General features: G+C 39.4%; 1 protein-coding gene across 4 annotated transcripts in view; it reads right to left on the bottom strand.

The window, feature by feature from the left end:
• Positions 1 to 290: 290 nt before the first annotated feature.
• Positions 291 to 13526, bottom strand: part of SCHIP1 (schwannomin interacting protein 1) — a 157043-nt gene continuing 143807 nt past the window's right edge. For 2 of the 4 annotated variants that reach the window (XM_084847378.1, XM_084847377.1), the window contains exons 4-9: positions 10718 to 10835; positions 9552 to 9749; positions 8031 to 8154; positions 6184 to 6277; positions 4323 to 4373; positions 291 to 1397 (exon numbers count right to left, since the gene is read on the bottom strand). In XM_084847378.1, the coding sequence (XP_084703504.1) occupies positions 1346 to 1397; positions 4323 to 4373; positions 6184 to 6277; positions 8031 to 8154; positions 9552 to 9749; positions 10718 to 10835 (637 nt within the window). In that variant the 3' untranslated portion in view covers positions 291 to 1345. The remainder of the gene's footprint in view (positions 1398 to 4322; positions 4374 to 6183; positions 6278 to 8030; positions 8155 to 9551; positions 9750 to 10717; positions 10836 to 13526) is intronic. The other 2 variants (XM_084847379.1, XM_084847376.1) reach the window with 1 other exon arrangement.

Below are 13526 nucleotides of genomic sequence, written 5' to 3'. Positions count from 1 at the left end.
CAGAACCTACTTCACCTGTTGTATATTATAGCTGCTGCTACAGTGAGAAGATAGAAAGCTTTGGAAAATCAACACGAGTCCAGCTTTAAATAAAATGTGGTCCAATTAAAACATGCAGACCTCACTTGTTCACAAGGGCTGCTCCATTCGATTCAGAAGGCATGCATTCATAGCTGCCCCCTCCATGAAAATGAATGGGATAGATGCTGACAAACTGAGCTATGGATTTGGACAGAAGGGTAGAGTTTGTAGCTCTTATTAAAATGCATGATGACAGTAAGTGCAATTTTAGCCAAAGCAAAATATTTAATCAATTCCCATGTCAAGTGTGCTATGTAGAGTTTAATTCAAGTTTTGTACATAGTTGAGAAGTGGTGTTACTTTAATCATTCAGCCCACAGAGTAATTTTTGTTAATGTTAAACCTACTGATGTGCCTGCCTTCAAGTGATTCTAACATTGATCTATTTGTGTTCTCAATTAATACTAAATTACAAGATGGTTAAACGTTTAAGATATACATATGTATGGATTAATATGAAGATAAAGAGTTTTTACTTTTTGACGATGAGAAAAGTAGGAACTTTACATGAAGATATTACAGGTAAATATCCTACTAGTCAACAAAAAGACATATCATATGAAAGAAATTTTTAATTTTTATTTTACATATTTATACATAAAACTTTCAAGATAACTCTTTCAACCCAACCGCATGTTAATAGCACATCTAAAAATGGATGTCAGGTAGTCAACATTTACAAAATGTTGAAAACCGATTAAAATATATATATTACTGAAAGCTACAACTTCACTACGAGGCAGGCATGTATGTTTCTCTTTTACTTGTATAGCACCGTCAAATTACAGTCTCATTTGTTTAAAACTACGGTGAAATAACAAAAAGTAGTCAATGGTAAAATACTGTTCAACTTAAGTCTCTAAAATAAACAAAAATAAGAGTTAAACTACCCTCTCTCTTCTTCTTTCATGTTTGCAATGTTTATAAGTACTGTACATTTTGTTCTACAATAAGATTATTGAACTGTCCAATATTTAGTGGCACAAGTAAAAAAACAAACAACAGCAAATAAATTAAAAAGCGTAGGCCAATCACTGGACATAAAGCTTCAGACACCGGGAGCAATTCGCCAAGCACTGTTGCTGTGCATCCACCATTCGTTTCAAGGGGGGGACTCGTGCAGGGTTCCTGGTGCTTGGCAGATTGCACCCATAATCAATGACTAACACTGATTTTCTTGTGCGCCACACGTGGAGCATCAGCGTTTGTACAACCACAGAAGCGAAAAGTTCTAGCTCTTTCTTTAGTCTGATGGCGTCTCACTTTATTTTGCTGGCATTTTCTCAGCCATGTGCTTCTGCTGACTTTCAGCGTGTCTGCAGGGAAATGGAAAAAGCTACATTATTACATAAGATCAGGAAACAGTATGCTGTGCTGTTGTTGTAAATGCAAAGTGTAAAGAATAATATCTAGAAAGTAGACGAAGGCAACTGTTGAGGTTAGTTTAGTGCTATGCTACTTTTGCTGCAATTATAGAGCCAGTCCTATTCATCACACTAGTTTGGGCTACAAATCTATCAAAAAATAAAAATAAAAATCACAGCCTTCAACAGGTTAAACTAATTAAGAACACAATGTAGACTTAAAGAAAATTGCTTCCAAAATCCAATTGTAGGATGCAATAATATTGAAAGGAAGTTTGTTTTTGAGGAGTAAAGAGAAATGGAGGAGAGTTTCATCTCCTTCCTGTAGAAATTAAACTTGTTGTCTTCACATAATCCAAGGATATTTCAAGATGACCCCAGCCTGGAATTGGGTTGCTTTGCTTCATGTAGCAAAATGTCAAGATACAAAAGAACAACAAACAAAAATATCACCCCCCCCCCCCAAACCACCAATAATCTGATGGTCTGTGAAGGGAGGTTTAGTCGGGCATCTGACTGGATAATTAAACATTTAAGCAGTGAAAGTGTTTTCAGAAGAACACAGGAAACAAAAAGAGTGACAGGGGAGACACATGTTCAAACCCTCATTCATATCCATGAAGCTCACTGGTTGACTTTGGAGTAGTCACCATCTGTCCACTTAACCTCCCTCACATAGATGTGAGGATAAAATGAAACAGAACAAATAGCCAAATATTTTGTTGCAGCTTTTGAGATGAAATCACAATTAATGAATGGCTGCCAGGCAGTAACAGTTATTGAGAGATAAATGGTATGGGCACTGTTTATAATGTAAAATTGGTCATTGATTTTATGTTATGTATTTATGTTCAGCTTTTAATCTTTTTATGATTAGTTATATTATATACTCTATTTATTTTACATGTCTTAATTTGTGCTTGTTTTACTTTTCTGCTCTAATAACTATTTTTATGTACTGATATGTGGAAAGGTCTATGGACTAAATAAACACTCAAGACATTTGGTTTGAGTTAAGGCTTACTAATTGTAGCCATGTAAATCTTGCCCATGTTTGCTCCTCCCCACATGTAGGATTTGGATTTGCTAGTCTAGCAAAAGCAACGTTTGGTGCATAGTTGCTGTTAGCACATAATGAACTTGCCAACACAGACAAGACTTTTTTCTTGGTCACTGACACATGTTCAGGACAAGCTACATGTGATGATAAATGTGTCATTAGGAAGCCCCTCAGGTTTTTAAAAATGAATAGCAATTGCAGCTGTCTCCCACTTCCTAAGTTTTCATTGAGACAGCAGTGTCTGCCAATGGGAACTTTTTAATGGGCCTAATAGGAGTGTGGAGGGACATTTTCAATAGGACTGCAGCAGGTGAGGAAAGGGCTTAATCTTCCCTTCCCTCATGTTGAACTCCTGATTAAAATCACCCCACCCCATGCCTGCTATTAATTAAAACAATAATGAACAGGCTTCCTAATTATGTGTTTAGTGTCACATCTCATTTGAACCTCAGATATTTGTATATGTAAGCCCTTAGTCATGTTTTTACAAACTAAACATGCATTTCTTAATATTGCCCATAGGTGGCATGCAAGCTACTTCTAATGATGGTACCCATCTTCTATTATCATCATATACCAGATTTTCTCTCCCTCTCCATATAAATTCAAACCAATTTTTAAACAGGGCAGCCTAGACTTGCCCGATGTTTTTGGTTCCAGACCATAACTATAGCCTCTGAACCAGCCTTCCCCATCCTGGCGCCCTCCAGATTTTTGGACTTCCCCTTCCATCAACCCCAGCCAGCATGGATAATGGTCAGAAATTCTGGGAATTGTTGTGCAAAACATCTGGGGGGCACCAGCTTGGGGAAGGATGCTTTGAACCATTAAAGGCTGCTTCTGCTATCAATTAGTGAAAGCAATTTGTGTTCACTGTGTGCTCCATAGTGAACATGAGGCAGCTTTATGCTCAGGTATTTCACTATGTTTACACTGTGAGTGGAGATCAACGCTGGTTCCCTGCAACTTGTTTTCATGGTGAATATGAGATAAAGGGTTGCATCCAGTGTTAGACCTACTTAGAGAAGACCCATTGAAATGAACGGGACCAGTTGGACTAACAATGGATATAACACAATAAATGCATGTGGCTGCTTCACATATTACAGAACCCACTGTAAAAACACCGCATCCCTAACTTTCAATGCAAATGAAATGATAGATTCTATACCATCTTGGTGAGGACTCGACATGTGGGTAGATTTATGCAATCGGTTTTCTTGAAACAACTTTCCTCCCTAGTCCTCTTTGAGACCTTTGTGACACTGATTCTTTTAACTTTTTGAAAGTGAATCCTTTTTGCAGCTCCTTTGCATTTTGTGAGCTTCGAAGAGGATGGGATGAGGGTAAAAGAGAGAGGGGAACATACATTTGTGAAATATTTGGTAGCCACTGAAGCACCCCACCCAAAGTGTTGGCTCCATCAGAATACCCTCTTCTGCATGGTACTACAATAAATTAATCATGTGGATCCAAGCCATCAATAAATAGCACTGAAAATATGGTTTGCATGGTAGGACACTTTTCTTTTTTTGCAAGACCCTAGAACTCATTTTCTGGAGTTGCAAAGGTGCTAGTGTAGTGGAAAAGTTGGAAGACATCTATGGCAGGAAGCTGTAACAGAAGCGACTTAGCATTTCTTGCTGCGGAGTTATCACAGAACCTTCTCTAATCAGACAATCTGAGAAAAGTGAAAGTCATCTGGAACGGAGAGTGATAAGAGGATTTATAGACGGGAAAAACATTAGGTGTGTACTGCATGAGGAAGGGTCTGGATTAAAGGGATCTGGGTAAGTTGAGATTTAACAGTAGTTTACCTTGTCTGCAGCAATGGTGCTAAATTACCATGGTACTGATAGGGGGCCGCACTGTAAAAGAAATATTACAGAAAAAAATAGTAGTTGGGTTTGCTTTGGCTCAGCTAAGCCTCAACTTTGTCTGCAGATGACGAACACAGTTCTTCCCCCTTGAGGTTAAAAACTAGCACAGGAAGAGAAGCACTTAGGCGAAAGGTCTGGCAAGAGCGATAGCAAAAGTAATTAATATCAAGTTCTATATTCAGACTGCTGATAAGAAGTATCTCATAGTATGCATTAAAGCAGGGAAAAGCAACTTCATCCACCCAACAGACAGCACTCCTGCTTTCATTATGGAGGATGTAGATTGTGAACTGCCCCCACCTCATCTATTTTTTCCATCAAGCTCTATCCTCTGACAAGAAAAGTGAAATCATTTCTGGACAAGAAACATGTACAGTCATCAGATGTTGACACTGTTTTGGCCTTTCCTGCTGAGCCTCCTGGAACTGGAAAGATCTACTGTCAACATGCACTTTACTTTTTAAGTCTTCCCAGGTCCTGAAGTCATGTTTGAAGTTACCCTTATTGATTTTGGCTCCTACAGGTCAAGGATTTGAAGGTCTTTTTCTATTGCCAGCCATCATGCCAATTCCCTGACCAGACTGAATAATTAATGGCAACTTTTCAGACAGAGGGGCAAGTCATTAACAGGACATGTTGCTGCCTATCCAGACAAGTCAGGCACAAGAAAAAGAAGTGGCAAGGTCCTTAAGAAAAGGAAACTTAGGAAGGGAAGGAAGAGTTAAGAAAAGATGATGGCGGCTAAATTACTGAGGGAGAAGTGACTGGAGCTGAAATCAGAGAATTCTAATTGAGAGAGGGAGGAATCACAAAGATAGAGTGCCTAATGAAGGAAGTTCCGGAATCCACCTTTAGGACCACTCTCTTTGACTTCTCATACAAAATTCACCAATATTTCCTAGTACCAATCACTTCCCCAAAGAAAAGAACCAAAGACCATTTCAGGGCAAGCAACTACAGGAAACATCAGGCACTGGATGTTATATAAATTGATGCAATAACCCAAGAAGCTTCATTAATCATCTGACAAGACAGTGTGAATAACAAAGAGAAGTTCTACTGTACAAATTTGCAGTTATCTGATTTTAAAAAATAACCACCCTCCCCCCACCAAACAGTCACAGCAAGAGGCGTGCAAGCAGTTAGAAAACTAGCAGGAAAAAAACAGAACAGTAGATGCAACAACAACCACAGACAGCGGTAAATGTGATAGATCCACATTTCCCGAACAGGCGCACTTTTAATAATCTAATCTTTGATTAGGGCTGGAGACAGAACCAACTACTATATTTTATATATTCAAAAAATGGAGGGAGAGTATTACTTCTTTGTTGCAATAGCTCTGGATACAACATTCTGAGGCCAATCCAATTTATGCGTAACTCCTCCTACATTACACCTTAAGACTACAGACTAAGGGGAAACATCATGCCCAGCCTTTATACCCCCTGCCCCCATTTTTCTCAACATCCAGCATGATGAAGAGTTCTGGAGAACTCAAAAAGCAGGAATGTGGGAGGGTTCTGCCCTTAAAGGTGGCCTAAGAAGCAGTTTTAAATAAATAATAAATTTAAATAATTAAAGCTTGCGACATTTAGATCAGAGCTAATAAAGGTATTTACTGTGGCTTTTTGGGATATGACCCAAGCTGATATCGATCAGAAAACAGTTTGATCTAGGTGTTGGCTGGGGAGATTTTAGCACCAAAAATTCAGAGATCATTTTTCTGTTTCAATGATATAACAAAAGGACTGGAGATAGCCCATACCAACAGAACTTATCAGAAAATATTACCAACCTGGTCAAGTCTTCAATGTCTACCAGCATAGCATCCTGTTCTGTGTGCAATTCGTCTCGAATAAGCAGCAGTTGCACCAATTCTTCATTCAAGCCTGACAGCAGAAAGGAGAAAAAGAGAGTTTAATTTCATTTAGTTCCCCTGTGACTAATTTTTGGAATCTGTTAGTCATTGCGGTATAGAAATTCAGCAGCTCATTCAAAGGAATAGGTGGGCACTCACTCGTTTTTTGGCATGCATATAAACAAGGAAGGCTATGAAGTAATGGTTTAAGAACAATGACTAGTATTGTTAAAAACAAGCTTTAGCAAAACATCAGAATGACACTACCGTAGGTCTCATGAGTTAATCAAGGATGACTTTTAAAGTGGAATGGACTCTTAAATTCTGAAGCTTAGTAGCAACATGGAACATCTGGCATTTCTGCAGTTGAGGGAGGTGATGGAAAATTCTCAGCACTAGGGTTGATCTACCAAGGCTTTACTTGTCTGGGGACATATGATGCATCGGGCTATTGTGCTGATTTGCACATAACACTAATCCATGGTATGGGTTTTTGAATTCTGAGTTGTTATGATGTGTGAATGCAGCTGTGCTAACAAACCATGCAATAACCCAGAAATGGAAGACATGGTTTGTTGTTTGGTTATTTAAATCATGGGTTGTCATTACATGCCAATGCAGAACATGGGTTCTGTTTCACCATGCTACAGAGGTGGCAGGCAAGAGCAGGAACAAACCCCAGCCACTCTACATGCCAGTACTACAGTGCTACAAAGGGGCTGGGATTCAGGGAGGGAGCAGGCGAATGAGGAGTGAAACAACTCAAGAACTGAGAAAACAAAACATGGTTTGTTTGATTGCCTACCAGTAGGGCAATAAACCATGGATTAAATAAACAATGGTTTGGTGTTATGTGTACAACCAGGCCAAGAAAAGGGTAGGGAACCTGGCACCCTCCAGATGTTTTGGACTACAATGCCCACATTTCCTGACCATTAGCCATGCTGGCTGGTGCTGATGGGAGTTGTAGCCCAAAACATATGGAGGGCACCAGGTTGCCTACACCTGATCTACGACATTGCTCTATCTACAGCGGCAAGAAAGTAGCTTTACTATTGTTTCAAGGAGAGCAGAAAAGTGAAAGATATGGAAAGGACTGGCTTCTTCTTTAATTAGGGATGTCGGAAAAATTCACAACTGATTCTAATGATTTGGGATTTCTACTAATCCAACCTGCAGATTCCGTGGACCATTAAAAGGGGGGGGGGATTTGTGCAGATGTGCACTTGCGCAAATATGCATTAGCAAACAGGAACTAAATTCTTGTACACCCCTAACCCCCCGCCCCCGATTCTGTCAATAAGCAGACAATAGAACAAAAGATGCCTGACAATCCATGAAACACAGGCAGAATGGATTTAACAAAATCTGTACATCACTATCCTCAGTGGGATTAGGTTATGGAATAATGGCTGTTTCTGGTATAACAACTGAAGGCATTTCAAATAAGTGATTCTCCCTCTCCATATCTAAGGCAGAAAATATGAGAAGAGAAGTGAGTTACAAGCTAGTACTGAATTAGAAAATTTATCCTTGTAGAATAAGAAACCCAATATTCATTGATTAAAATCTTGCTTTGGGACAACAGAACCCAATGTTCGTTGAAGAGAATGATCCCTCTCCCATATTGGAGGTGGTATAATCCTATGACTACTGTATCATGTATCCTGGTTCAGTGTTGGTATCAGCTCTTACATGAATCTGAACTGCTTTTTTCATCTAAGCTGAAGTGCCATGAACAATGATAAGAGTAAAATGTAGTACCGCTGCTATTTTCCACTTACTTTCTATCTGTGAATGTAGATCATTGACTATCACTTGTAGCTGCCCAATTGTCATATCTCTCAGGTCTGTGGGTTTTAAGCTTCTTTTCATCAAGCATTCACTTATATGAGGCATATGCGGCAGCTAAACATAACATTGAAAATACTTTTAGCTAGTGTCCTGGCCAGCAATACACATTTTACAAAAAATTCACTTCCGTAGCATATTTTCTTATGTTGTAATAATAGCAATAACACTGATAATAATCTATATATTTAAGTGTTCTGAAACTAGGCACTGTACACATATAATTTTCCAGTTCTACACACTACATATTAAGAACGTATATGTATACTAGTCTTGCAACTGAGTAGTAGTACATAAGGGTTAAGGAAAACTCTTCAAAGTCTACCTGAACATTGTATTGCTCAATCTACATATGCAGCAATCACATGGAGCAGCTCTTCCCAGACTGCACCACCTCAGACTGCAGGTGGGGTAATCTTAATGCTCTGAATGTGCCCATATGAAAAAAACAACAACTCAGATTCCATGCATGGCAAAAACTGGCATGTCAGAGAAAAGGCTGAAGGCTTTTTAGGGACAAGCTGTGTTTCCCAAGGTTACATCTTGTTAGAGAGAGGTCTAGTATGTCATTGTCATAAACCCATTCTATCTTATATAATAATACCTCCACTTTTGCCTAAGGTCTGGAGGATCTAGCAAAGTTAGAACAAGTGCACAAATTTAGAAGGGCTATGTTTCAGAAATGCTCATGTAACACAGGTTGAGTGAATAACTATGCAGGCACCATAGGGCAGTATTCTATGTTATCCCCTCTCTTGCAATGGGACCCACCACTAGTGAAAGGGGGAGTTAGCAGTTCTTAAAGCAACCAGAAATGCTCATTTCTGGAATTGACCGGTCAGCGGAGCTTGCAGAATGGAGCTCTGCTGACCTGTCCCAATTCAGAAATGAGTGTTTTCACTCATTTCTGGGGTTCCTTTACAAAGCATTGACTCCTTGTTGTGCTAGCGGTGGATACTGCTGGTGCAGTGGAATGACTAGGAGTGCAGTGGCAGTATGGGATACTGTCTATAGCGCCTTCAAGACGGTGGTCAAAAGGCAGCAACTAGACTGTTTGGGGATAAATTGGGGGGGGGGGGGCTCTCCAACTTGCTACAGAGAGGTCTGGGAATTAATTTAACACTGTTCAACAAATTCACAGACAATGTTAAGACCATACAGAAGCTTTATTCCAGCTGTGTAACTACACTGGCTGGGCAAATCTGATTTTGCAGAACAGTAATGTAAAACATTAACGGCATGACATTTATTTTCCCTGCGTGATTTGACTCTAATATAGTCAATATAATTTACGTATGCTCTACTTTTAACTTTTTTCTAAAGATTGCGGAGCTATATGTTTTCTTAAGCCTACAAAAAACAAAAACAAAAGAACAAACAAAGGGTTATGGAGAGTTGGGTGACCCTAAAAGTGGAAACAACAGGTAGGCATCGATCTTTTGTGAAATACATACAAGATCAGCTACTGGAGATTTTTTCCTGTTTTGCTTTTCCACCTCTACTTGCATTTTGGCCATTGGTTTTGCCATTGCCAAGGCCATTTTGGCTTCAGCTTGAAGTTTCTTTTGTCTTGTGAGAAAATCCATGTCATCCAGAGATTCAGATTCCTCTTCAGTAGTGTCTCTGTCAGAATAGGAAGAGCTCTGCTTGCTCTAGAAAGGGCGACAATATGCACACGAATCAGCTCTAAGATCTGAACAGGCTTGTCTGCTTCAGCAACTACTCAATTAATCAACCAATTAAAATAGCTAACATTATCGCTATCATAGTGTGAATTCACCCATGTGAACTGGAACTAAACTGATTGGTTCAGATGTGCTGATGACAAAGAGGAACCATGTCTCAGGATGTTGGAAAATGAATGTTTTACTCCAAGCCCTTGGAATAAAACATACATATTCCTGCATTCTGAGACATGGTCTCTATTTGTCATTGGTTTGTAGTAGATGCTTTCTAGGTTTTTTTTTTTCTTTTTCATGTTTTTCAGATGCTCTGAACCAGTTACTGAATCCCTGTTGGAGTGAACAGCAACGAAACCATATCACCAGCCTTGGATTAAGGGTTTGATTCTTTGATCCGTGGTTAAATGCCTAGCATTTCTGAACTAAAGGATCTAGCATATTATGGCTGGGGAAAAAATTTGCCTGAGGCATTAGAGAGCTGCAACAAGTCTGATTAGTTGTGAAGGGCTAGATGGACCCCTATGCGACACAGTTCAAGATAGCTTCTTTATATTTGCATGCAATCTAAGAACTAGACCCACTTGCCTAATTAACTGGACAATGCTATCAGCAATCACTTCCCCATCATATTTTAAAATGATCTTAGGACTGGCTTACACATAACCTGGGTCCCCCAGTGTGGTGAAGGAAGCAGTCTTGGGCCTGGGTACCTTCCCTGCCATGCATATAACCTCTAATGATATCTGAGCCCTATAGTTCTCAATATAGTTTAAATACATAAGTAACCTATTTATCAGGGCCTTATGCAAAAACCAGGCTTTAATTATCTAACAGACAGTAATTGTGAAAACAATGATATCTCATCTGAATTGTCTGCAATGTTAAATTTGGGTGGTTCACCATTCCCAACCGTATATAAGATTGCAACTGAGACTCACCATGGGGGATAAAGGTGTATCCAGACTTGTTTCAGTCTTGCTGTCATCAGCATCACTATCCTTGTCGCTGCCACTGTCATTTACAAAACAAATTTGCAAATTCATCCCACTTTGTAACCTTGGGAACAAAAAAGAGAGAATAGATTATTTATTTATTACATTTCTATACTGCCCAATAGCCAAAGCTCTCTGGGTGGTTCACAAAATAAAACTTAAAACCATAAAATAGTAAATCATACTATAAAAACCTTTAAAGTTTAAAACAACAAAATAAAACTAAAGTAAAAGCTAGCAACAACGTAAAGATCTAAAAATATACTAATACATTTTCTGCAATGATACAAGATATACCAATTGCTATAAAAACATTGTGGATCTAGCCCAGGGAGAAATCCACAATGGATTCAAATGAGTTTGGATTTCTAAGAATGACCTGCAGATTCCACAGCGAAGCTGTGTGGATACGAAGTTGTGCGGATACTGTGGACCTTTTTTTACCGGCGGGGGAGGGTTGTGCAAATGTACACTTGCACTAATGTTCATTAGCATACATGTGAATTAGCACTAATGTACAATACCACAAGTGGAACAAAATTCTTATACATCCCTAAAAAAATCCAATTCTGTCAACGAGTGGACGATGGAACATAAGATGCCTGACAATATGCAAAACACAGATGGAACAGATTTAATAAAGTCCCTACATCTCTAATCTAGTCCTCTGTCTAAGAAGACCTCCCTCCCCGAACTAGGATTATTTCTGTTCTCAAGCCTCCACACTCCAATGTAACACACTGGTACAAGGACAGCCACTTAGCTTAACTTTCTATCAGTCTGACTTAGGGCTGGGGAACCTATGGTCTTCCAAATGTTGTTGGCTGGGGCTAATGGGGGTAGGAGTCCAATAACATCTGGAGAGCCATATGTTCATTACTCCTGGCACAGGACAAATCACCCTTAGCAACCCTAAGGGCTTTTCTACATGAAGCTTTTGACTTGCACCTTTACTGAGGCTTTGGCTTCCAGATTCTTTGCAGGATAAAGCTCTGCTCCTTTACACATGTTTTTTTCTGGGGGTTTTCTTTCTCTGCCTCCTCTGTGTTCTATTATACAACCACTAGGTGGTGCTGTGGTATAGTAGAATTGTGCAATTACTCGAGATTTCTATGGCCTTATAGAGGCCATTCAGAAAAAAATACCTCCTGTTAAGAAAAAAAGCTGAGATAATGGTCACAAAGCACAGGAGAGATCCTGGAGGAGGAGGATGTCATGTAAAGGACCCGCAAACTACCCTGAGTGAGCAATCACGAGTGCACAATAAACGCCTCATGTAGAAAGGCTCTAAGAGGAAGAGCACTTTTTAGAAATCACTCTGTGGTACTGGTACTCATTGTTGTAGCACACTTTTGCAGATAAAGAAGAAGAAGCAAGTTTTATTTATTTTAAAACTGCCAGAAGAATACAATGTGCATCAACTGCAGAAGCATGAAAAATCACTTTGCTCTTTAATGCTCCCTATGTTGCAAATAGTGAATGGGAGGAGCTATGTCAAGCCACATCTCTGATCTCTCCTGCACACTCCATCCTCACCCCCAGCTTTCAGTAGAGCTTTTTCTGATCTACCCTACCCCTCACTTTCTATGTTCCCTCTCACTTTCATATACCTCCATGTAACCCACTCAATTTCCACTATTCTTTTGCCAATACTACTATGCTTCCATCAGTTCTTGGACTGACCAGTGAAGACTGTGAACTCTTGAGACAGGAGCTGCCCCTCTTCTATTAAAGAACAAGACCTGGTCCACTGTCAGTGCCAAGTATCATCACTTTTTGAAAATGTTGCCAAATGTTGTATTTGGGAATATTTTGTGAAGGAGGATAGTATTAGTATTTTAAAACAGTGGGTTGTTCAACGGGTTGTTAGTCTATCTTAAGTCCCATTAATTTCAATGGGTATACGCTAAGAAGGGCTAACACTGGATGCAACCCTATGTCCTGCTTTTCTTGTCCAAATGAGGATTCTCAAGGTAGTTAAAGCCAGTAAAAGCAAGTATAAATACACAGTAAATACACAAAATAACTATATGAACAAACTAAAGATTAGTCCACACCAGCAGTACAGCACACTCAACCAATGCTAAAAACATCTAAGAACATAAGAAGAGCCCTGCTGGATCAGACCAAGGGTCCATCTAGTCCAGCATTCTGTTCATACAGTGGCCAACCAGCTGTCGACTGGGAACCCACAAGCAGGGCATGAGCACAGCAGGACCCACCCACCAATGTTCCCCAGCAACTGGTGTACCTAGGCTCACTGCCTCTGGTACTGTAGGGAGCACATAGCCATCAAGACTAGTAGCCATTGATAGCCTTTTCCTCCAGGAATTTGTCCATCTGTCTTAGCCAGGGGTGCAGAACAGGTTTCTGGGTTCCCCAGAGGAACACCCCTTCCCTGCACCCACTGAACATTTGATGCCTTCTCAGCTTTTGTGCAGTTTCCTTCCCATTCTAAAAGCTTTTCCCAACTGTCTAAGTCAGTGGTCTCCAAACATTTTTGATCGCGCACCCCTATCAGTGAAAAAATTTTGAGCACTCCCCCAATATATGTATATTTATTTATAAATTATATACATGTACTGTTGTACTAATATATTATGTACATTATAAAACATACACAAATATAAAAATTAAACAGGATAAGATAGAGATGAAATAAACAATATTTTTATAATAATTTTTTGTTTTATTAACAGTACAAAACCCTTTTTTACTCTCACTTAAAAAATTATTAATATAACCTGTAAATCCA

The sequence above is a fragment of the Heloderma suspectum genome, chromosome 3 (assembly GCF_057233095.1).
Source record: "Heloderma suspectum isolate Gila_16-S chromosome 3, 16-S_ref, whole genome shotgun sequence".
Classification (NCBI taxonomy): Eukaryota; Metazoa; Chordata; class Lepidosauria; order Squamata; family Helodermatidae; genus Heloderma; species Heloderma suspectum.
This window is presented reverse-complemented; position numbering and strand designations above follow the sequence as displayed.